Below are 21169 nucleotides of genomic sequence, written 5' to 3'. Positions count from 1 at the left end.
TTTCCCACGTGGGGTGGGATCCCGTTTTTTCACACATGAAGAGGGAGCGGTTTCTTTAGAGCCGGCGAAGGTCTGTTTCAATTTTCGGAGCGGTATTTGGTTACCGGGTTTGGATGGCAACAAAGAGCTCCCGTTAGGCTCCGCACGGGTTTTTCGGTGGCGAGGCAACCTTGGCGGGTCGCTGCGGGGGAAAAGCCGGGCTTTAGGCTGGAGGGGGAACCTTGGGGCGGAGGGCTTGGCAAAATGTGCCCCTTCCGTGGACTTGGTATGCACAAAAAGTGAGGCCGTGGGCGCTCTCTTCCTTCCCTACTCCACACACCCCCCCCCCCACCCCCGCCCCCGAGAAACTGATTCCTTTGAATGTATTTAGGAATTTCAGGGTTGTGAGTCTATGAGATAACAAGAGGTAGATAATAACTGAGAGGGTTTGCGCTAAGGGTTATATTGTTACACGTGTAAATAATGAAAATACTGTTATATATCGCCAGATCTCTTAATGAATTTACTAATTGTATTCATTTATAATATCAGTGTTCTGTGCTTGGTAACTGAGTCGGCATCATTTTCCTTACCCTTTTTTTTTTTTTCCTCCCCTTTTTTTTTTTTTTTTTTTTTTTTTTTTTTCCTGCCTAAAGGAAAGCCAACTGTTTTTACAAAGTTATGTTTGATCAGTCTGGGTAATCCCGAGATGTGATTATTTATAGTTTACGTTTTCATATCCTGCGGTCCTCTACTACGCCCCAGTCTTCTCACTCACATCCCATCCTTCCCCCGTGGAGTCTGTACACAACAAATCATTTTCAGGTGTATTTAAAATAGTCATCTCACTGCTGTTGATCCTCATATTTTCCGTAATTTAGCAAAGAGCTCTACCTTGGTTTAAAAACGCAGCGGTTCCTATCGGGAAGTGATCTTTACAGAATCCTTATGCTTTAATGTAGTGACTCGTGTTTGCACATTGCAATGCTCATAACTTGTTTTGTATGAATGGTTTTAAATGGAACGTTTAGAGCATAATTGGTTCTGATATGAAATGCAGTATATACTATTGATAATTTTCTCAATAAGTGTAATATTTTAAATAACTTTAACAATTACATTTGTTTTTTTAAATTATATATTTGTAAAATATTTATCCTGTTGAAAGCAACAATATATTGTTGTATTTATTCGTTTATTTTTGTAATAAATGATCAACATCTTCAAGCTACAGCAAAATCGATACTTCTATATATTTATACAGGGACACCTTTTTGAGGCGCAGAGTTCCTTGTCCCCCCTTTGCCCGGGAGTGTCAAGATTACCTCTGTAACTGGCAGGCTGCAGGACCAAACTGTAGGCGTGAGCTTCTTCGCCACATGTACTTTAGTTTGCTTAAGTTCCAGGGTAATTAATCAAACTCTAAAAGAGATGCAACAAGTCCCGGCCTCGGAGGCGGGCGTGGAGCGAGCGCTTCAGGACAGGGACGGATTTTGCTAAAGCCGGGGATGGCGGGGAGCTTGGCCGCCTGTGGCGAGACGGGTGGATGGAGCGAGCGGGGGAGATGGATGCAGGGAGGTGGTTACCCCACCGGTAATTTCAGCTGCAGTTTGGAAGAACGGAGCGGGCGCAGCCTTCACCAGGCGGCGGGAGCGAGGGGAGCGGCCGGCAGCGAGCGGCCCCGCGGTATCAGTGACACGGCAGTAGGGAGCTTTTTTTTTTTTTTTTGGCTGAGAGGCTTCGGCGAGACAAAAAGCTCAGGGGTGAAGGCCGAGCGGGGGAAGGCTCGCCGGCCAGCCCGTCCCCCCCCCGACGCCAAAGGAGCAGCCGGGGCCGCGGGGGGAGCCCCACGGGGACGCGCCGTCGGGGACCCGGCTCCCCTCCACCCCCCCCCCCCCCTCCATTCCTGGGGGGGGGCTGCTGAAGCGGAGGGGGGGGGGGGCACACCCGGCCCGCAACGCGGGTGCCGCCTTTCCCCCCACGCGTGGAAAGGCCGGTCCGGGGCAGCGCCGACGGGGCGGCCGACGATGCCCAGCCGCGCTTTCTTCCCCCCCCACCCCTTCCCCCCCCCCCCCCCCCGCCCCAAACTCCCCCCCCCCCCCCGGTGGGGCGGCCCGGGAGGCGGGGCGGCCCGGGAGGGGCGGCCGGGCCGGTGCGGTGCTGCCGGCGGGGCGGGCGGCCCGGGGGAGCGGGCGGGCGGCGCGGTGCCGCCGCGGCAGCTGCCGCCGGTCCCACAAGTTGTTTTTCCTCGTGGCGACCATTCAGCAAAACGCAGGATCCTTTCTCCAAGATTTAAATTTCGCGGATGAATTACCATACAGCGGTTGCTTAGCAACTAAATTCAAGCCGGGCTAAGAATATGCAAGCTTTTTGTATTCTCATTAATAAAAATGCCACTCTGACACAGCAACCTGACTTTGGATCACTGCAACTTCTGTAAAAGCCATAGGAGAATACAAACCGGCTCCCCCATTTAATTACAGATCAGAGTGGCTTGAAATGTGATGTTTTGTTAATCTATCTTCCTAAAAGCGATGTAAAAATAACGGCTTTTCAAGAGCAGTGGAAAACTACTTTTTTAATGGAGCTGTCTCCTGGTGCTACTGATGGCTGTAAAGCGAAACCTTTTTTTGAGTCACACTTTCAAGTAGCATCCCCCCTTCCGTTTTGAGTTTCCTGAAATCAAAAAACATTAAGACATTTGGAGCCACAGGGGAAAAAAAAAAAAAAAAAAAAAAAAAAAAGCTGCAGCAGACCAGCGCGTTAGAGAGAGACGAGCATCGCTCAGGAAAGGGAAGGAGGAGATTGAAAATATCAAGGTGCAGCCCCAGCCCCCACGATCCGGGGTGCAGCCTGTCCTTGCTCTGAAGCAGGAGCCCCTCGCCCCGAAATGGCTCTCTTTGGCATAAAGTGTGTGGGTACTTCGGCAGGGGAGGGCAGGAGAGAAGCCTTCAGGGACACCTTGTTGACTGTTTCTCTCCAAAATTTGTTTCCCCTTCTGCTAACATTTACTTTATATTGCTCTCAGATCGGTGGAGATCAGATCTTGGCGTTCAGTTCTGGCATCGTGCTCCCAATCTCATATATATGGGAGAATGACCTCATCAGAGGAGGACTGTGTGTATAGATAGGATTATTTAAACATAGACTAGACACCTACATATAAATCTATATATAAAGATGTGTGTGTACGATATATATATATATATATATATGTGTGTGTGTGTGTGTGTGTGTATGCCTCTAGCAGTACCAAAAAACTTCCCTGCCAGCCCCGGAGCCTGCAGGCAGGGCCGTGCTCCCACGCAGCGTTTGGCGGGGGGGGGTGTGTGGGGTGTGGTGTGTGCCCCCTTCGGCAGGGCGGCAGGGGGGACCCCCCTGGGCCCGGGACAGCGCAGGGTGCCGGCGGCCGGGGCCGGGGCTGATCACCTGTGGGTGTGGGTCTTTGCCCGCGGGAAGGGCTGCCGGCCTTGGGACTGGGGGGGGGGGTTGCTTTGGCTGATGGCTGATGCCTGGGGAGGGGGGCTTGGTTGCAGTGCTTTTTTTTTTTTTTTAAAAAGCTGTAAGGGATAAAACCCAAACTTTCTTCTCCTCTCTTTTTTTTTTTTTTTTTTTTTAAAGTGCTAACATTGAGCTTTAAATCCCAAGCCACGTTAAAAGTTCAGGTGTGTGTTTGTTTTGGGTTGGGTTGGGGTTTTTTTTCCAACGGGGTTTATCTGCGGGAGGGGAAAGAGAACTTGGAGATCTGTCCGAGCTGTGCAGGTCACTGTGGAATCAGGGGGGTCCCCCCTCCTCTCCCCCCGCTCCCCTCCACCCCCTTCTCTCTTTCTCTTTTAAGGTTTTCTTTTCTCCCCTGAAAGGGGGGAGGATGGCTTGAAGGGGGGTGGTCGGGGGGGGGGGGGGATGTAGGCATTTTCCAAACGTGAGTTTGTGATGGAGGGAGCCCTCTCTCTCTCTCTCTGCAGAATCCTGCAGTCTCTACTCACTTTAAACTCACTTTAAAACATAGAACAGCAGACAAAAAAAAAAAAAAAATCCCATATAACAAATACCAAGGGAAGAAAGGCAGTGAAGTGAGAACCTGTGAAGACTAGAGTCCCCCTGAAACTCAGGCTCACCCAAAGCTTTAGCAGAGTGTTTTGCTTCTCTCCCCAACGGTTATAGGATGAGTATCACAAGGCTACAGCATAAATAATCACATTCCCTTCCATTTTGCATCTCTCTTCTCTCTCTCTCTAACAGAGTTGAGATTAAAAGCCAAAATCCGAGCACAGCCCTTACAGAATGGTTGAATTGTGCCAGTACATATGTTTCCCACTCACATGTTGAAAACTGTACCTTCAAACATAGGCTTGTTTCTGATGATAGCTTGTATTTCTGCAACTACAAAGGGGGGGGGGGGGGGGGAAGCCTAAACAGAACTTTTCTGAATTGTTCCTATTGCGCACATCAGTGGGGTGAAAAGACAGCATTACATCAGCTCCGTACCTTCGACGCAACAGGGAAAGGTTAGCAAGACGGGCTCACTGCCGTGCCACAACGGAGGTCTTTATTTGAGACTTGGGAGGGTTCAAACCGATTCGACACCGGTACTGAGCACCGCTAAGTATTCGGTCTGGGAACAAACTCCCCTCCGCAGCAGCATGAAGGGGATTGCTGCTCCTTGATGCCACAGATGCCTGGTCACCCCAAGTGTCCCCTCGCTGCCTTTCGTGCAAGGTGCACGACACAGAGGAGAGTTTCCACCCACAGGGAGGGTGCTTTCAGATCAGACCGTGGTGCCATGCCCTCCAAAGTCCAGGCGCTGGGTCCCGGCAGAATGATTTCTTCCTCGGAAGGAGCCTAAGACAAGAAGGGGGAAAACGAATTAGAAAGGAGAAACCAGCTGGGGACTCTTACCCTCACTGGTGGAAGGCCTGCTCTTAAATACAACGTCAAGGCGCTGAGATACGCGTGTGAAATGACAAAGACAGATGCTATTTCTTCCTGAAGTCCACTTTGAGTGGAGAGAGCCAAAGGGCTGTTGACTGTCTTGCGTCGGGGCCATCCTTTCAAATTGAAATGAATTGATTTTAAAAAGCAGGGACTGGCTAATGGGGAACCGCATGGCTGCTATATTTATGTGCATCAAACCGAAATTTAAACAACTTGAGGCAGTGTGGGCTGTATAAACGTTTTATATATAGTAACCTTTTTGTTATTAGTTTTGGAAATGCTTGGTGCTACTTCCCTGCCAGCGCTCCATAGAGCTGACTATACAGCATTCAGTCCGCGCTACAGTCGAGCGGGAACTGTTTGCTCAACAACTCCAGGCTCCATTTCCAACTGGAGTAGGAATGTACACCCTGAGCTGGTCGCCTGAACCCAGGTAGCCCGATCTGTGTAGACCACTTCGCCAAGCAGGCAGCTAAAATACAAAAAGCAAGCGTGTGGCTGTAAGGGTGGGGGGGGCGGGGGGGGTGGGCTGGAGGGTCTTCTGAGTGGGTTAGTTTGGTTGTTTGGGTTTTTTTTTTTTTACCCCTCTGTGTGAGCGCTGGTGAAAGCCAGAGGACGGGGACATCCTCTGAAGCTGAGTTTGGGCTCATTTCTCCACCTCCCCTCCAAGTTCAAGACATTGCGAATATTTACCAAGTACAAAAGAAATGAGAAGTGCTGGGCATTGATCATTATTATATCCCTTCCCCGACAGAAAATGGGCCCAGGATAGCAGAGCTGAAACTAATCTTTCTAAAGGGAAAAAAAAAAAAAAAAAAAAAAAAAAAAGAAATGGGTTGGTGAAGAATTGTGCTGGAGTAACATACATTTCTTTCGTCTTCTAGAGCTCTCATTCAAAACAGGGGCCCATCTGCCCGAGTGGGACATTTCTCAGAGAAATCTAATGGATATTTGTTCCAGAGTCCACACTAAAGCCACAGACCAAATGTAAGGTGCAAAGCTCCCCATTTGTTTCTCACGCACAGGCATCCCCACACAGATGCAAACGTACACTCCCTTCTCTTCCTAAAATAATAAAATATCCTTGCCCCAGTTCTGCCGCCTTCTCTGTTTTATGCAGATCCATACTCAAATGTGTACCAAAATTCTTAACTCAGTTTGCTGAAATCACCTAGATCGTCGAGGAAATTAAACTAAACAAGGAGCTGTGTGAAATGTTGAACTTTAAATACCATCCACTACCTCGAGAAGAAGAAAATGAGTCAATAAAACCTCAGGTTTCTGCTACTTTTAGATTATCGTAATTAAAAGAATTATTTTGTTAGATTTTTTTTTTTTTTCTTTTTAAAGCGTGGTGAGAATCCCCTCATGCTTTAATACTGGGTATTTGAAAATAATGCTCTTTCACTTTTGATTCTTGACTGAAGAACAGGGTTACAGTGTCTCCCCTAGGTGTTAATGATGGATATGGACGTGTTTAATCTTAGGAACGGTACGTGTATTTCTGTGAATACCAGGCGAGGGGACAGTATTCTCAGTAGCCCAGAAGAGGCATGTTTTACCTGAAGAACTGGGCTTGGGCTGGGTGCTGCTGTTGTTCTGAGGTTTGGTTTTGGTTTTTAATCGTCCTGCCTATTCTCTCAAGTCGATATTAATGCCATACAGCAGGGCTGAGGCCAGGGCTGAGTGAGCCCCGTCATTAACAATAGCATAAACAAAGGAAGGAGACCAGTTACCTTGACATTAGATGCCCTCTTTGTTCCCGAGCCTCCAACTGCATCCTGAAGCCCATACAGGGAAGTATTGCCTACGGGAATGAATAATCCACTCCAGCTATTGTCCCGAATCCCCTAGAAAACAAGACAACACGGCCAAAACAAAGATGACAGCACACACACCCCCCTTTCCCCCCACCCCCCCACCCCACCCCGCTCCGCACGGAGCCGGTGAATGGTTTCATCCCCTCCTGCCTTTCCCCGCACTTCTCCTGGCCACGATTACTACTGACTCGCTCCCCACTTCGCCCAAGCACCCCCCGGCCCCTATTCCCCTGTTTCCAGGGGGAAGGGGGTTGGAGAACACACACAAACCCCCCCCCCCCCCCCCCCGCCTCGTCCTTTGGGGAGGGCGAGGGGACTGTGCGCTCCCGCAGCCCGGCCGGGTCCCACCCGCGGGACTCCTCGTTAGACGGGGCGGGCCCGGCGGCGTGGGTTGCCCGGCGGCGTGGGCTGCCCTCCTGCCCCCCCGTCCACCCCCCGGCCCGTCAGCAGGCAGAGGGGCATTCAGCCCCCCTCCCAGGGCGGCGTGGCCTGGCCCAAGGGCAGCGCGACATCTCCACGCACCGCCGTGGGGATGCGAGCGAGGAAGAAGAGGGTGGCGGGCGAGCGTGGTTTTGTGAGTGCGGAGGAGCTCCCATTGTCCTTCCAGCTTCGCCCTCGCGGGGAGGTTTTCCCCGTGGAGGGGCCCACCCGGCGCTGCCCGCCCTGCCCGGCAGACCCCGCTCCGGAGCCCCCCTGTATTTGGCATAAACCGCCTGGAGCAACCCCCCCGGCTCACACCCGGCCGAAAGAGCCCGCTTGGAGTGGACATGTCTCTTTCCTCTCCCAAAATAATTAAGCTCCCCTCATCCAGTTTTGTCTTCCCCCTTCTCCGATAGCCCCATGCTGGCCGTCGGGGCCAGAGGGATGGATAGGAGCGTCCCCCCTTACTCCCGAAGTTTGCGGGGGGCTGGTTTGACCCCGTCCCTCCCCACACGGAGGGGGAGGCCAGACTCGCCCCCGAGCCGGCCCCGTTTCGGGGGCAGCTTTTGTTCCCCCCGCGCTCGGAGGGGAGCAAGTTCAAGCCCCGAGAACCCTGAGCCTTCGCCTGGCTCTCCGGGAGAGGATGAAGGAGACCTGGTGGCGTAGCCCGAGGTAGAGGGAGGCCTTGGGAGACAGATGCTCCGGTCCCAGATGCAGCCAAATCCATCCTCGCAACGTGTGTGTGTGTGTGGGGGGGGAGATAGGGGGGCAGCGAAGGGGGCCGTTTGAACCCAAAGCCCTTGCTCCAAAGGTTAAGAGCGCCCTCGTCGAACGTTGCCAAACTGGGCTGAAGAGAGGGGAGAAGAAGGGGGAAAGGAAAAAAAAAAAAAAAAAAAAAAAAAGAAGAGAGGGGGAGAGAGCATCAACTGCAAATTTCAAAGCACTGAAAATAGCGCTAAGAAATCCCGAGGTTCAGCCACCGGTTCTTTTTTTTTTTTTTTTTTCCCGGGACATATGCATCAGAGAAAGCTTTTCTCGGAGATGCTTGTGAGCAAAGGCCAGCGGGGGCCGCGGACGCCTTTGGGGGCGAGCCGGGCGGGGGGGAGGGGGGGGGGGGCTGCCGCTCCCCCAACCCCCCCCCCCCCCCCCCCCCCCCCCCCCCCCCCCCCCACGCACCTGCAGCCTCTGGCTGCGCTGGGGACCCTGCTGCTGCTGGCTCTGTGACACACAAACACCCCCCACCACCACCCCCCGGGCTGTGTCGGGAGTAAAACCCACTCCCAAATCCTCTCTGCCCCCCCTTACCCCCCCCCCCCCCGCTGAGAGCCGCGGCGGCCGGGCAGGGGCCGGCCCCGGCAGCCCTTTATGCGCAGCGGTCAGCAGCCGGGTTGTGGGTTTGCAGCTGCATGCAAATAAATCCCCGGCAATAATCTAATGCGGGTGTGCTGCCCCAACGACAAAGTGCCGCCACAAACGCAAAGGCGCTTTTTTTTTTTTGTTGTTTTTGTTTTGCCCTTTCTTTTTTTTTTTTTTTAAATTTTTTTTTTTTTTTTTTTTTGTGTGTGTGTGTGTGACCACCTAGGTCCCGCAACCAAGGGAAGCAAATAAAAATAGGGAGGGATGGGGGGGGAGGAAGTTGGTTAATACGCACGTTTCATCAAACGCGTCGTGCTTTTGTGCTAGAGGAGAGCCGGGGATTGTTTCCTGCACCTCTGCGAGAACACTATCACCCGCCCCGGCTGGAGAAAACGATTCCACGCGTGATGAGCAGCAACGAGGTGTCCTACCTACCCAGCCGCCCGCTGCCACCTTATTTGTTCCGTTCTCACGTGGAAAATGTATCTCTTCCCTCAATTTTAATTGAATTACAGCTGTATTCGATACGGGACGGGAGGGGGGGATAATTTTGTACACTATCTTCTCTTGCAGGTGAAAGTTTTTTTGTTTGTTTTGGTTTTCTGCTTTCTCAGAAAGATCTGTTTGCACGTACAGGGAGAGGAGGGTTGTTTGTTTTTTTTGCTTGCCCGTCTTAAGCAAAAGCTGAACAGAGTCAAGGGGATGAAGGAAAAAAAATTTAAAAAAAAAAAAAAAAAAAAAAAAAAAGAGGGTGAATCTTTGAGAAAGAGCCGGAGAAGAAAAAAGTCAAACCGCCAAAAAAATCCCAGCAACCCAATGCCAGAGAGGATGGGAGGGAGTGGAGTTTCCCAATTGCCATTCTGCGGACTGCCATAAAAGAAATAAATAATTTAAAAAGTCACATTGAAGGCTGGAGCGGGAGCGGGGGGGAAAAGTTTTACTTTTGCGAAGTGTAAGTCTCCAACGACAAGGAATCCTTCGTGACACCTGGTGCCCCCCCGGGGCCGCCGAAGGCCGAGGAGCAGGCAGGGCGCGGGTGCGACCGCCGGCTCTCTACCCCTCCCGCCCCTAATTTGGGAAGGGGGGTGTGTGTGTGTGTTTATTATTATGGAAAAGCCCGTTTCTCTAGCAGAAGAGGGGCAGCTGGGCGCCACCCAGACTCCCCCCGCCAGCATACATACATACATACACACCCCCCCACACACACACGCACACACACACCTCGGGGGTGCGGGTAGTCGGTGCGCGGCCCCCAGCCCACCTGAGCCACAACCCACTCGGTTTTCACGTTTCACCCCTCGAGGGGCAGGTGGTGGTGGGGGGTGTGTGTGGTGGTGTTGGGGGGGGGGGGGGGATGCTTCCCCTCAGCCTCCGGCCGGGCACAAACGGGCCGCCCTGCGACCGGCTGGCCAAAACGGCAGCGCCCCCCCCCTCCCGCCCCTTCCCCACCCACCCACCCCCCCTCCATCGCTCCCCGGAGGTTTTCCCCAGGTTTTGCCCAACTCCTGCCCCCCGGCCTTGCCCTTCCCCGGCCCTCCCCCAGCACCCGGGTCCCCCCAGCCGGGGAGCGGTGGGGGCAGGGGGTGACCATCCCCTGGGGTCTCGGCTCCCTCCCTCCACGCCCCGGCTTCTCCTGCCCTCCGCCGCCCCTCTGTCCTCCCCGGCCCAGCTACCGCTTGTCCCCTCAGGGTTGTGGTTTTTTGGTTTTTTGTTTTTTTTGTTTTTTGTTTTCTTTTCCTTCTCCCCTCTGCCTCCTCCCCCCTTCTTTCCCTCTCCCCAAACCTACCCCCCCTCGCTGCCCACCGGTGCCTCCTTCTCTCCGTGGCCGACACAAAAGCCCCGGGACCAAAGAGGCCAAGCAAAGGACGGCTCAGCAACCCCCGCACCCGTTGTACCCCTCCCCAATTTCCAGGGGGGGGGGGGGAGGGGGGAACCTCCCTCCGAGGCTTGGCTCCTAAACCCGGGAGTCCCTTAATCTTTGCAGCTTTAGGCAAGGAGAAAGAGGAGTTTGTCACCCAAGTTGCTTCTCGCACCTCTGTGGGACCCGGAGCGGGCACCCGGGACAACCGGCGCGCCGGTTTCCACAACCCAAAATCTCGGTGCTGGGGGCCGGGGAGGGCCCCCTGGAGCACCCCCCCCCCCCCCCGCATACAGAGCCTCCTCGCCTCTGCCTTTGCAACTGTAGCTAAAACAGCAGTTGAAACACAATTAATTGTAACTGATTAACATGGATTAGTTTGGCCTCCAAAGCACTTTGAGTCAATTCAGCAGCCATAATAATAATTAATTCATTAATAAGTACTATTGGAGCTTCATCACTAACGCCAAGAAAAGTTTCCCTGCGAAGTACAGGTGGCAGGGAGTGTTAAAATGAAAACATTTGCATGCAACTTTTTAACCAGAAGGGAAAGCACTTTGGTTATATTTGGAGACATGTGTCTCACACATTTCCCCCTTTTTTTGTAAACTATGTAAGAATAAACATTACAGCTCTGGGCTTTTAATTTCTCCAGATGGAATCATAAAGTACCTAGTAGATTTTTTTCTTTTTTTTTTTTTTTTTTTTATATACTATACAATTGAGGACACATGCCTGCTTTTCCCAATGAGGACCGAGAAGCAACTTAATTTGAAGGCATAACTACCGAACCACATTCTGAATAACACACTCGAACAAGTTCACTTTAAAAGGCAGGAAACCGCTAAGAGCACAGCACTGAAAGTTGCTCCTTCCCACTCGAGCTGCAGTGGAAGATCGCCCCTCTGACCTTCACGTACACGTCTCCGTTTCGCGCGCGGACAGCAGTATAGACGCATATAGGTGGCAGGCTGCCTGGCCGGGGGGGGGGTGTGTGTGTGTGGGTGGGGGGGTGTGCGTGTGTGTTTCAGTGGCTCTCGCATCCCCGGGGGGCTCCCCCAGTTCGGGCTCCCCCCCCTCCACCCCAGCGCGGTGGCGGAGCCGTCTGACGCGCGGCTGACAAGAGGGGTGTCCCCCTGCCCCCCACGCCCCCCCCCCCACCCCCGGCGGCTGAAGGAAGGGGTTCACTTACCCTCCCGGCGCTCCTCTCCGCTCCCTCACACGCACACCTGCGCGCCCAGCAAAGCGCTTTCGTGGAGGGCAAAGGGAGGGGGGGTGGGGAAGGGACCCCCCAAACCGCTCGGCTACCTTCGGGATACACGCGTGATGAGGTGGGGGGGGGGGGGGCTCAGGAACCGCTGGGCTGGGTGGAAAATAAGACGGGAAAAAAAAAAAATTAAAAAGTCCAAGGATCAGATTTCTTTCCCCAAACTGTATTATCTGGTTTCGTTGTTTTTTTTTTTTTGGTTTTTTTTTTTTTTTGGTTGTTGTTGTTTTTTTTTTTTTTTTTTTCCTTTTCTTTTTGCGATGGGAATGAACAAAATAATATCCTACTCATCTCCCTAATTAGACTCAGCCTCCCCTCTCCCTCCCCCGGTTCTGACTTACATGTGTTTAGAGCAACGGCAAGGGGCTCCCAACTGGAGCCCTGGCAGAGGGTGCGTTTAAAGTGTGGATGATTTACTCCCCTTACAATTCAGGTCCCGCGTGTGAGCCTCCAGCCCCGCGTCAGCTGGGCACTGCAGACAAACAGCGTTAAATATGCATAAAGAACAGTTCGCTTTCTTAAAGGAGAACTTACCCCACCGGAAAGTTCACAGCCCCGACGGCAGGCACGGGACAGGGGGGGGAGGGGGTGTCAGCGTTGGGGGGACGCGGCCGCCTTTCTGCTGGGGACCGGGGTGGGGGGGGGACTTGGAGAAGCGATGGCGAGTCGGTGGGTGGCTTTAAGGAGCTGCGTTTCGGTGGAGCAGCGCATTCACCCGGCAGCACCGGCCCCCCGGCCGGGACGCGGTCCCGCTCCGGCGGGTCCCCGCGGCAGCCACCGACCGGCTGCCCGAAAAGTTGCGGGGTCCTAAACCCGGGGGAAAAGGCGGATTGCAGTTAAAAGAAAAGAAAAAAAAAATAAAAAGGAAAAAAGAAGCGAGGAGGAATTGATGAAAATTAATGAAAATCAACCAAGAGAGCCCAGGCAGGCTGCGCAGGTTGCCTGAGCAGCTTTTTGGAAAGGAGCCTGGGGGGGGGGGGGGGGGGAACGGGGACGGACCGACGGGACGGACCGACGGGACGGACCGACGGCGGGGACCCGCGCGCCGGTTTCGCCGAGCTCCCCGGTTGGGAACAGGGCGGCCGCGGGCGCTCCCCGCGTGGGAAGGGGCACCCCTCCGCGGGGTCGGCTCTCCGCGTTCCGGACAAAAAGAGGGTTAGTTGTTTTTTTTTTTTTTTCTTCTTCTTCTTCTTTTTCTACTACTTTCCCCCCCCCCCCCCCTTGTCTCCACACACGTGGTTGGAAAGTCTGTAGCGCCATCTAACGGGGGGCGGGCGGCCGCGACGCAACGCCGGGGGAGGGGCAAAACCGGGAACGGGGGGCAACGGGGCCCGGCCCCCCCCCCCCCCCGAACCCCCCCTCGCCGCTCCGGTCTCGCCCCCGCCGACCTGGCTCTCCGGTCCGACCGCCCCCCCCCCCCCCCCCCCCCCCCCGCTGGGCCCCCCGCAGCCCTTACTCCTCGGAAATGCCGAGGCTCGGGGTGGGGGCGATTTATTTGCTCTCCTTTTTATTTGAACCTTCCCCCCCCCCCCCTTTTTTTTTTTTTTTAATTTTCTCTTCTTTTAAATTTACTTTTTTTTTTTTTTTTTTTACTTTTTTTTTTATTATTTTATTTTATTTTTATTTAAACACCCCTGTCCCAGGCAAAGCAGGCGCTGACTGCAAGGCGCGCTGTGATTTCTTTAATGGCACGTCCCAGGCTGCTGCCCGGACACCCCCGCGAGTTCAGCTGCACCGCCCGCCCGGGGGCGCGGGGGGGCGCGGGGGGGCGCGGGGGACGCCCTTGCCCTCGGGAGTGGGGCGGTGGCGAGAGGGGCTGGGGTGCGATCGCTTTTGGGAGCGTGGAGGTGCCCGTGGCAAGAGGAACTGACAAAAACTGGCCCAAAACTGCTTTGTAACTCAGCTGGGAGGTTACTGCCCAGCCTCTGCGTTTTTATTTATTTTTATTTTTTTATGTGTCTGTAGCTGTGAAGAGCTGGTAGAGCTTTTTTGCGGGGAGTGGGTGGGAGCAGGGAGAAGAACGAATACATCCCAGCAAAGCCACGGTTGAGGGGGGATAGGAGGAGGCCCTCCAAGCCCAGCACGTTTTACTTCTTCCCCTTTTCTGGGGGGTCGGGGAGGGGCCCAGCCAGCTCCTGCATCTTACAAGTGAATAAGACCCCCATTTCTGCTGCTTCTTTGGTAACCCAGGAAGCTCTCTGTTCCCAAAACTTTTGAGCATATGCTAATTTTTAACGTTAAATTATATACTGCCCTTTTCCTAGGGCACTGCAGCCATGCCTGTGTTCACAGTCAGTGACACTTATTTTGGGAGGCGACTGGCCACCCCAGTTCATTTAAGGCACCAAGTGAGTTGCCCAGATTAGGAACCTGCTCACCCCAGGCCTGTGGCGTGGGCAGCAAAAAGAAAGAGACTCTCTAGGACACGTTTGGGCTCAGGTAAGACCACATCCAGTCTGTACAGGTGCCTGCCCCTCTACAGCTCTTGCCACCTCCGAGGACTTGGGTTAGAATTATAAAATACAGGCATTTCTACTGAACCAAAATAGAGGTTTCTCTGAATGTTTGATGATTACCCTCATTCTGCTTTTGTATTTCCATTACAGATACAGAATACAAACCACGTCTTCGATTGCACATAACCAATTTTGCTGTGTTTACCTAGGTCTTCTCTACATGCGTGTTGGGAGGGAGTCCCAAAGAAGCACAGAAACTTTTCTGTCCATGCCTCGATTCATAGAATGGTAGCATACCCTCCGGCTAGCAAGAGCTGTATTTGCATCAGCCACTCCAACTGTGTTTATTTGTCAGCCCAGGCTGTCCAATGCCCTTGGATATCACTTCTGCGTGTGGCAAACTCTGAAGTCCCCTGGCAGCCAGAAGCAGATTTTTTAGGTGCTCTTTCCTGCTTTATCGTATAAAGCACAAACATCCTAGGTACCAGCAGAAATCTGAATTGCAAGGTGACCTGGACTTCATCCTTTCTGATTGTGCTGCACTACAGGCCACTACGTAAACCGGTCAATTAAGTGTCAGTAACGACTGCCTGATCAAACCTCTGCTGCTTGGTCAACTTTTATTGGGTTTTGCATTTCCAGAGGTGAAGGTGTGGTTCATAATCCCCATCCCAGGTAATCTTCTGACACCTTATGAGCACTAATAATTAAAAAGAACACACATTTATTCCAGTACCAAAATACAGCTTGTAAATTCAAACTAAACTTCACATGGCAGAAATGAAATAGAATACTGTCACTGAACTGGTTTTATAGACAAGAAATTTTAATGTGTATATCCACAGAGAGGAATAGATTTTCATTCTGGAGTCTGGGAATGCTCATCTTGGTCAACGATTGGGAGGAAGGGCAATTTCTGTCTACACTGAAATAAGAATGCATTTTCGGATGTATGGACGATAAATGACCTCTGACAGTCAGACTGGGATGACTCAGGGTAGGCACGAAAAATCAGATACACTCCAGTTAGAGTTAAGCTAGAGAGGTTTATGACTAGATACAGTGGAGAATTTACGTGTCTTAAAGGTTAATTGTCTCAGTACTTAACTTTCAAGTGCCTTGCCCCAAGACTGGCATCCCCGATGTTGTGTTTGGCGCCAACGCTCACTATACTGAGGACAGAGAAGGTGCACACAGACAAATCTTTCGTGCCTTGTCCAAAGCTGTACCACCCAGGACAAGAACAGCAGAGAAGCCCAGGCTTGTGGTTACACTGGGAAAGGTGTATTATTGGTTTTAACCGAGAGAATCTTTTAAACTAAGACAGGAAAAGTTCTTCCTCCACCTTTACGTGAAGAGTGATGGAAGGACAGCTGCCTGACATCTTTCAGGCAGAGGATTCCCCATGCCTGTTCTTCAGTCACCTCACGATGACTGCAAGTCCAGAGGGGTGACAGGTGGCACATTCTGCTGCCACATCTGCCAGCTTAGGACAAGTCCTCTTGACATCTGTGAGGGAGACCTACTTTTACCTCTACGGTAGCAGATACTCATTTGTTTCTATCAGGCGGGACATAAACGTTGTAATTTGACCTAAAATATGGCACCTATTTTCTTTTGCTATGTAATCTAGAGTACCTTGGGGTTTTCCTTATCATTCGAAGAAGTTAAGCTTTGGTTTTGAAATGATTGCAGTGTTCTGAGTTTTCTCATACTCGAAAGGTGAGAACAGCTCCTTGAGCTAACTCAAGGCAAGGCATTTCCCAGGTCAGTCCCAGGAGAGCCTTAGGCAGGATCAGCTGTGGCAAGTCAAAGGTACCTTCTGCTGTGCAACTCATGGGGATGATCCCAAACCTGCTGAGTTGTGGTGGGAAGTTTCCGATTCTCCAAAGTCCTTTTGCTGAGCTGTTGGTGAATTATGTGATGGGTTCCTTTGTTTTGTTTTGTTTTGTTTTTTTCTGAGGGGTTAGTTCGCATTCAACTGAAAAAACCTCTCTCAGCCCCAAAGGCTTCTCTCATCTTTCTTCCCTTCCCAGTGTAGAAAGACAAGGGACCAAACCCTTTGGGTTTTTTTTTTCTAGTAAATCAAGGAGAACATGAATTCCTTTGTACAAAATTGAAGCAGCTTCATCCACATGAAGGTATTTAATTAAAACTGGAGTAGTTTTCAGAAGTGCTAGGGAATAAGCAGGCTCAGTGGGTTCTCAGTCCTTCTGTAATTCATGAACCCTTCATGTAAATGCCAGTGTTTTGACTTGGCTGACTATCTTTAATATTTGGGTTTAAAACTTTTGGCCCATGTGTTCTGTTTCCTCAGGGCCCTCTAATCTTTAACTTTTACCATAGAAAAATCTTAATGTCTTCAAGGTTCCACCTTGCTAGCAATATGGTTTGAATCAGATACACTGCACAGAGAGTATTTTGATTTTAAAAAAGAACAACCTTATGGCTTTATTTCTACAGGTATGAATAAAAATCTGAGAGATCCTGTGTTTAGAGCTTGCCTTCTCTTGATAGCAGAGAGCATGAGCACTGTGATATGGATCAGTGCTACAACATGTTTTCCTTCATCAGAAACACAACCTAGACATTAAAACCAGCCTGCTGAAGAATCATATTCATTTAGTAATCATGTAATTTCACAATCAAGGGGTTACTATCCCTCCCCTTGCCCCATCCCCCCCCTTTAGGACTGCCTATTTACGGACAACATCTGATCCCAATAAGTTTACGATACCTATTTCTAAAAGCAGTGCCTGCACTTCAAATGTGGCTTTAGCAGTCGAGTTATCAGATCCAGCACTGACTGCAGACAGGATTTATCTTTGCTAACTTTAGCCGTATACCAGTCAATGTGTAGGCCAAGTCTGGGCTCCCTCTGTATTCAGTGGAGAAAGATGGAGGGTGATTCATGCCAGCTAGCTTAGGCACCTATTGAAGGGAGGGATGAGTCACCTTTTGAAGTTGCCTGCATCGCTCAGTCGGTTACAGCAGGAGGCCAGACAGCTAGCTTAGTTATAGTGTACCTGACCAGATGGCTGAAGTTAGGGTAGATGGATCCTGTCCTATGTCTCTGTAGGCAGTGCAGACAAGGACAAGCTGTGTTCAGCACTGTCTCAGGACTCAGGACTAGTCAAGGGGAGCTGTTATTACTGAGTGTGAATGCGTTTTGCTCATGTCAAACAAAATCTCTTGGATGGGTTCACTTCTGAATAAGGGCCCTGACTTATGCTGTAGCCAGTGGCAAAACGCTCAGGAAACATGACCCCAGCCTACAGCTCATTTGATCAATTTACAGCCATGCCAACTGGAATGCAGTTTGACTTTGGCACCCCTTTATTTGCCATCCAGGCCGTGATGCCTCTCTGAGGCATGAGGCCGTCTAGTTTTCCTTCGTGACAGGGTGAGTCGGACCCTCCCTTTTATTCAAATATTTTCTGCATAACCATATGAGCCTAGGAGCCAAGCATTAACGGAAATGCCGAGCAGCATGAGACGGGTCATAAAAACAAAACAAAGACCTCCAAAACCCCAAATGAAAACCTGGCAGAAATGATGAATATAGGAATATCTTCTCACGTGGTCACACTGGGGTGAAATGCATCTGTTTACCGAGGGCTGGCACACACAGCTTATGCAGAGATTTACACAATAGTAAACTCAAACTTTTCTCACTCTACCCCGTTAGTGAAACTTCATGAACCGGGAGGTATAAAGGTGAGGGAGCTGCTGTGCTGGGCTGTGGTGGAAGACACATGCATACCCCAAAGCCTTTTTTTGTGTGTTTTGCTCCAAGGGTTCCTGTGTCAGCTGGAGCCAGGTGTTAGGGATGGTCAGTCACAGCCAGCCTGGGACAGCCTGCGGCACCGATCTGGAAACCAGTAAGTTGCCAGAGGCACGGTGCAAGACGGGGGGTGGACAGGTGGGTCTCAAGAGTAGAGCACGACACAGGGAACGGCTGATTAGCAGTGGTGGGAGCCAAAGAATAACCAAGCACCAGTCTCTTCAGGCGAACATATCTCAGGGGACCCTGCCACTTTTGTCGAAAATTTCGCTCCAAGGACATCTCTGGAGAAGCAGCAGAAGCAGAGGGACCCTGTGGCCAGAGAAGAAAATATCCACCTGCTCGGCTGTAAGAACTCCACATATATATTATCCCAGTGAAGCCAGTCGGTGATTTCCTATGGCCTCTTGCAAGAAGAGACCCAAGCCCTCAGCTCTGCAAGGAGGTTTAGCTTCAAACTGGCAAACAGCAACACTGCATACGTATGAGATGGTATTAAACAAATGTCTTAGGCCACTTTATTTTCACTTTCAAAGTTTGGCTGGCGGGCTGGTGGTGAATGGGGCTTGTCTTCTACGTAGGACACAGCCAGCCTGAATATTTCAGATGGTAAAGTTCAGCTGAGTAGTTAGACAAGCCTGAGAAAAATGTTTTAAATTTTACATGAAAATCCACATTCTTCCTCTTTCACCATTCAAGCTACTGAATATTGCTCAAACTTGAAAAGATTTTTGCAAGACTTAGATCTTTGTGTTTCAGTTAATGTTTGGCAAACTAACAAAAGTTTCGCATTTGGAAGCAGCTAAAAGATTTATCAAACACTGAAGGAGACCTGCAGTCTTTTCTCATCACACAAATCTCTCCTTCTAACCTCCTCCTTAGATATTCAGCCACAGTTAGGCCCACCAGACTAGAAGATGCTTCTCGGACTCGTAAAACCTTCTCTTATCTCTACCTGTAGATTTGCTTTCAATCAACAACGTATCAGGTTCAGTCTTAAATTCCGTTAGATACTTGGTGCTCACTTTCCCCCCACAGCACGACTGATGACTAACAGCTAGGAAATATTTTCTGATTTTGCTGATTTCTTGTGGCTAGCTTGTATTCTCTTTCCCCCCCCCCCCCCCAGCTTAACAAGCCAAGTTATACCAGCATCTTCTTGTTTCCTCTTGGCCACATTCACCATGTTTTTGCACAGTGCTTCCAGATGGAATCAAGTTTTCCTGCCCATGGGTGCTCAGAGCTGCACACAAGGTCTCATCAGGTTTTTTGCTAAAGCATTAACACTTTCTGATCTCTGTCTCACTGCATTTTAGTTGCCTGTTCTGAAGGCTGGGTCACGTTATATTATGAGAGTCACCTTGGATAGCGTGGCCAGGTATTTCTGCTCACTTACAAACTTGCAGCAACTAGGGGAAATTGTACTGTTAGTCCTAATTTGCATTTTTTTTTTTTTAATCTTTACCTGTTTTCAGAGCATTGATATGCTTTTCATTGCATCAATGACACCTCTCTGTTGTGTCATCAAAAATTTTAAAGTCTGTGCTTATGAACATTTGTGAAAATATTAAACAAGATCGGTCCCAACACTTAGTTTGAAGAGCTCTCCTAATTGCTTCTCTCCAGCCTTGTAACACTTTTTTTTTTCAGTTGTGTCTGTATTCTACGAGGCAGATCCTTATTATACATATTGCTTTTCCGCAGAGCTCCAGCTAACAAATAACATTTTCTGTGCTACTGTGTCAAATGCTGCAGTGAAAGGCAAATAGGCAGTGTTTACCCTGTTCTCTCTGTGTGTGGGATACCATCCTGTCCAAGAAAGCTTAGGAGGACTTCCGTGTGATCTTTCCTGACACATTTTAGTCCATTCCCTGTTTAGCACCTGGCCTTTCTTTTAAAAGACATAAGGTAATGTCCTAGTACCTCTGTTGAAGCTGGTTGTATAACCAGGCTTTCTCTTTTGTCTGTTACACAGATTCCCAAAACTTTTAGTTGCTGAGACCTGTAGAAGCTCCGGGCCTCTCTTCACATTTTAATGCCTGGAGTCTGCAATCCATCTGACTTTAGAAATCAGTTCCATGAATTTACCAAACGTTGTCCTTCTGAAATGAAAACCTTTATTAACAGACTCATTTATCTGTTCCTTTTAATTAAGAAGCGTCAGCCTCTGACCACTTGAGCCAAGGTGATTTTTTTCTGCACTCATCAGTTACCAAAACCAAGTCTCAATCAGCATCATTTTTTACTGGTTCTGTGAGAATTTTGTTAAGAAATTTGCTGACTACTACACCCAGAAGTATCTGGATTCTGTCATCATTAGTGGCATTTGTTCTTTGATCCGTATTTGGGAAGGTAAAAATTTCTCTGCATGATACAAACCCTATAGAACTCATCTCTCTAATGGCATTACTGCCAACTTCACCCATAACCAGAGCCAAATCAGGGGGCTCACACTTTCCAAGTACTCTCTTTCACCAGCTTTCCCCAAAGTGATTTTAACTGGAACAAATTCTGCTTTTTGCATGCTATCCCTTCTGCACATCCTTCTTTGCAGTGTTTCGTATCATTAATGCGCAGTTCTCTGCCCCCATCTTCACCTTTATCTCTGCCTCTCTGAATAATGCATATGCTTCGAGACCAGTGTTCCAGCCGCGATTGCTATTCTGTTGTGTTACCAGTGCATAACTGTCCTACCTAATGCCCTGCCAGCTCAGTTCATGCTCTTCCCCTTTTTGGTACATATATTGTTGTTAAATATTTCCGTACCCCACACCACAGCTTTGTTAAGACCTGCTCCTGACACCCACTGTATTGCTGACTGGGAAGCAGTTCTCATCAGTTTGCACTTTCCTTCTTCTTATTCCCCACCATTCTGATCACTGAAATTTCTTTATCCTTTGGCATACCCTCGTGTACCTAGCCTTTCTTCTCTGGTGTTCTACGGGCATGTGGAGATTATTCAAGTCTTTGACTCTGTACCCTTCAATTCTCAGTTCAAAGCTCTGCTTATCAGTTCTGCCAGACTTGCTTCCAGAAGGCTATTTCGACAGTTGCTCAGACGGAGTCTGTCCTTCAAAAAGGGTCTTCTTTCAGTAAATATGTCCCAGTGGTCAAACGTTGCCAGTCCTTTGGCTGTCTGTTGATCTTCCTCAAAGCACCTGTTTTTTTGGCTTAGTATTTCCTATAGCATCAGGAAATGCTAGATCCTAGTGTTCTTTTTAAATAAGCAAAATTAAAAAAAAAAAAAAAAAAAAAAAAGGCATTTGCCCCAAATCTCCAGTTCTAAAAGCAAAC

At 50.1% G+C, this 21169-nt stretch overlaps 1 protein-coding gene across 1 annotated transcript in view; it reads right to left on the bottom strand.

Annotated features, from left to right (window-relative positions):
- Positions 1-4511: 4511 nt before the first annotated feature.
- Positions 4512-21169, bottom strand: part of LOC116962644 (proline-rich protein 2-like) — a 47260-nt gene continuing 30602 nt past the window's right edge. The window contains exons 2-7 of the mRNA XM_042805838.1: positions 12635-12813; positions 12170-12442; positions 11561-11731; positions 7809-8001; positions 6651-6764; positions 4512-4821 (exon numbers count right to left, since the gene is read on the bottom strand). Coding sequence (XP_042661772.1) covers positions 4663-4821; positions 6651-6764; positions 7809-8001; positions 11561-11731; positions 12170-12442; positions 12635-12813 — 1089 coding nt within the window. The 3' untranslated portion in view covers positions 4512-4662. The remainder of the gene's footprint in view (positions 4822-6650; positions 6765-7808; positions 8002-11560; positions 11732-12169; positions 12443-12634; positions 12814-21169) is intronic.

Source organism: Tyto alba, unplaced genomic scaffold (genome assembly GCF_018691265.1).
Source record: "Tyto alba isolate M040663 unplaced genomic scaffold, T.alba_DEE_v4.0 Super-Scaffold_45, whole genome shotgun sequence".
Taxonomy (NCBI): Eukaryota; Metazoa; Chordata; class Aves; order Strigiformes; family Tytonidae; genus Tyto; species Tyto alba.
The sequence above is the reverse complement of the archived record's forward strand: the minus strand, read 5'-3'. Positions and strand labels throughout refer to the sequence as shown.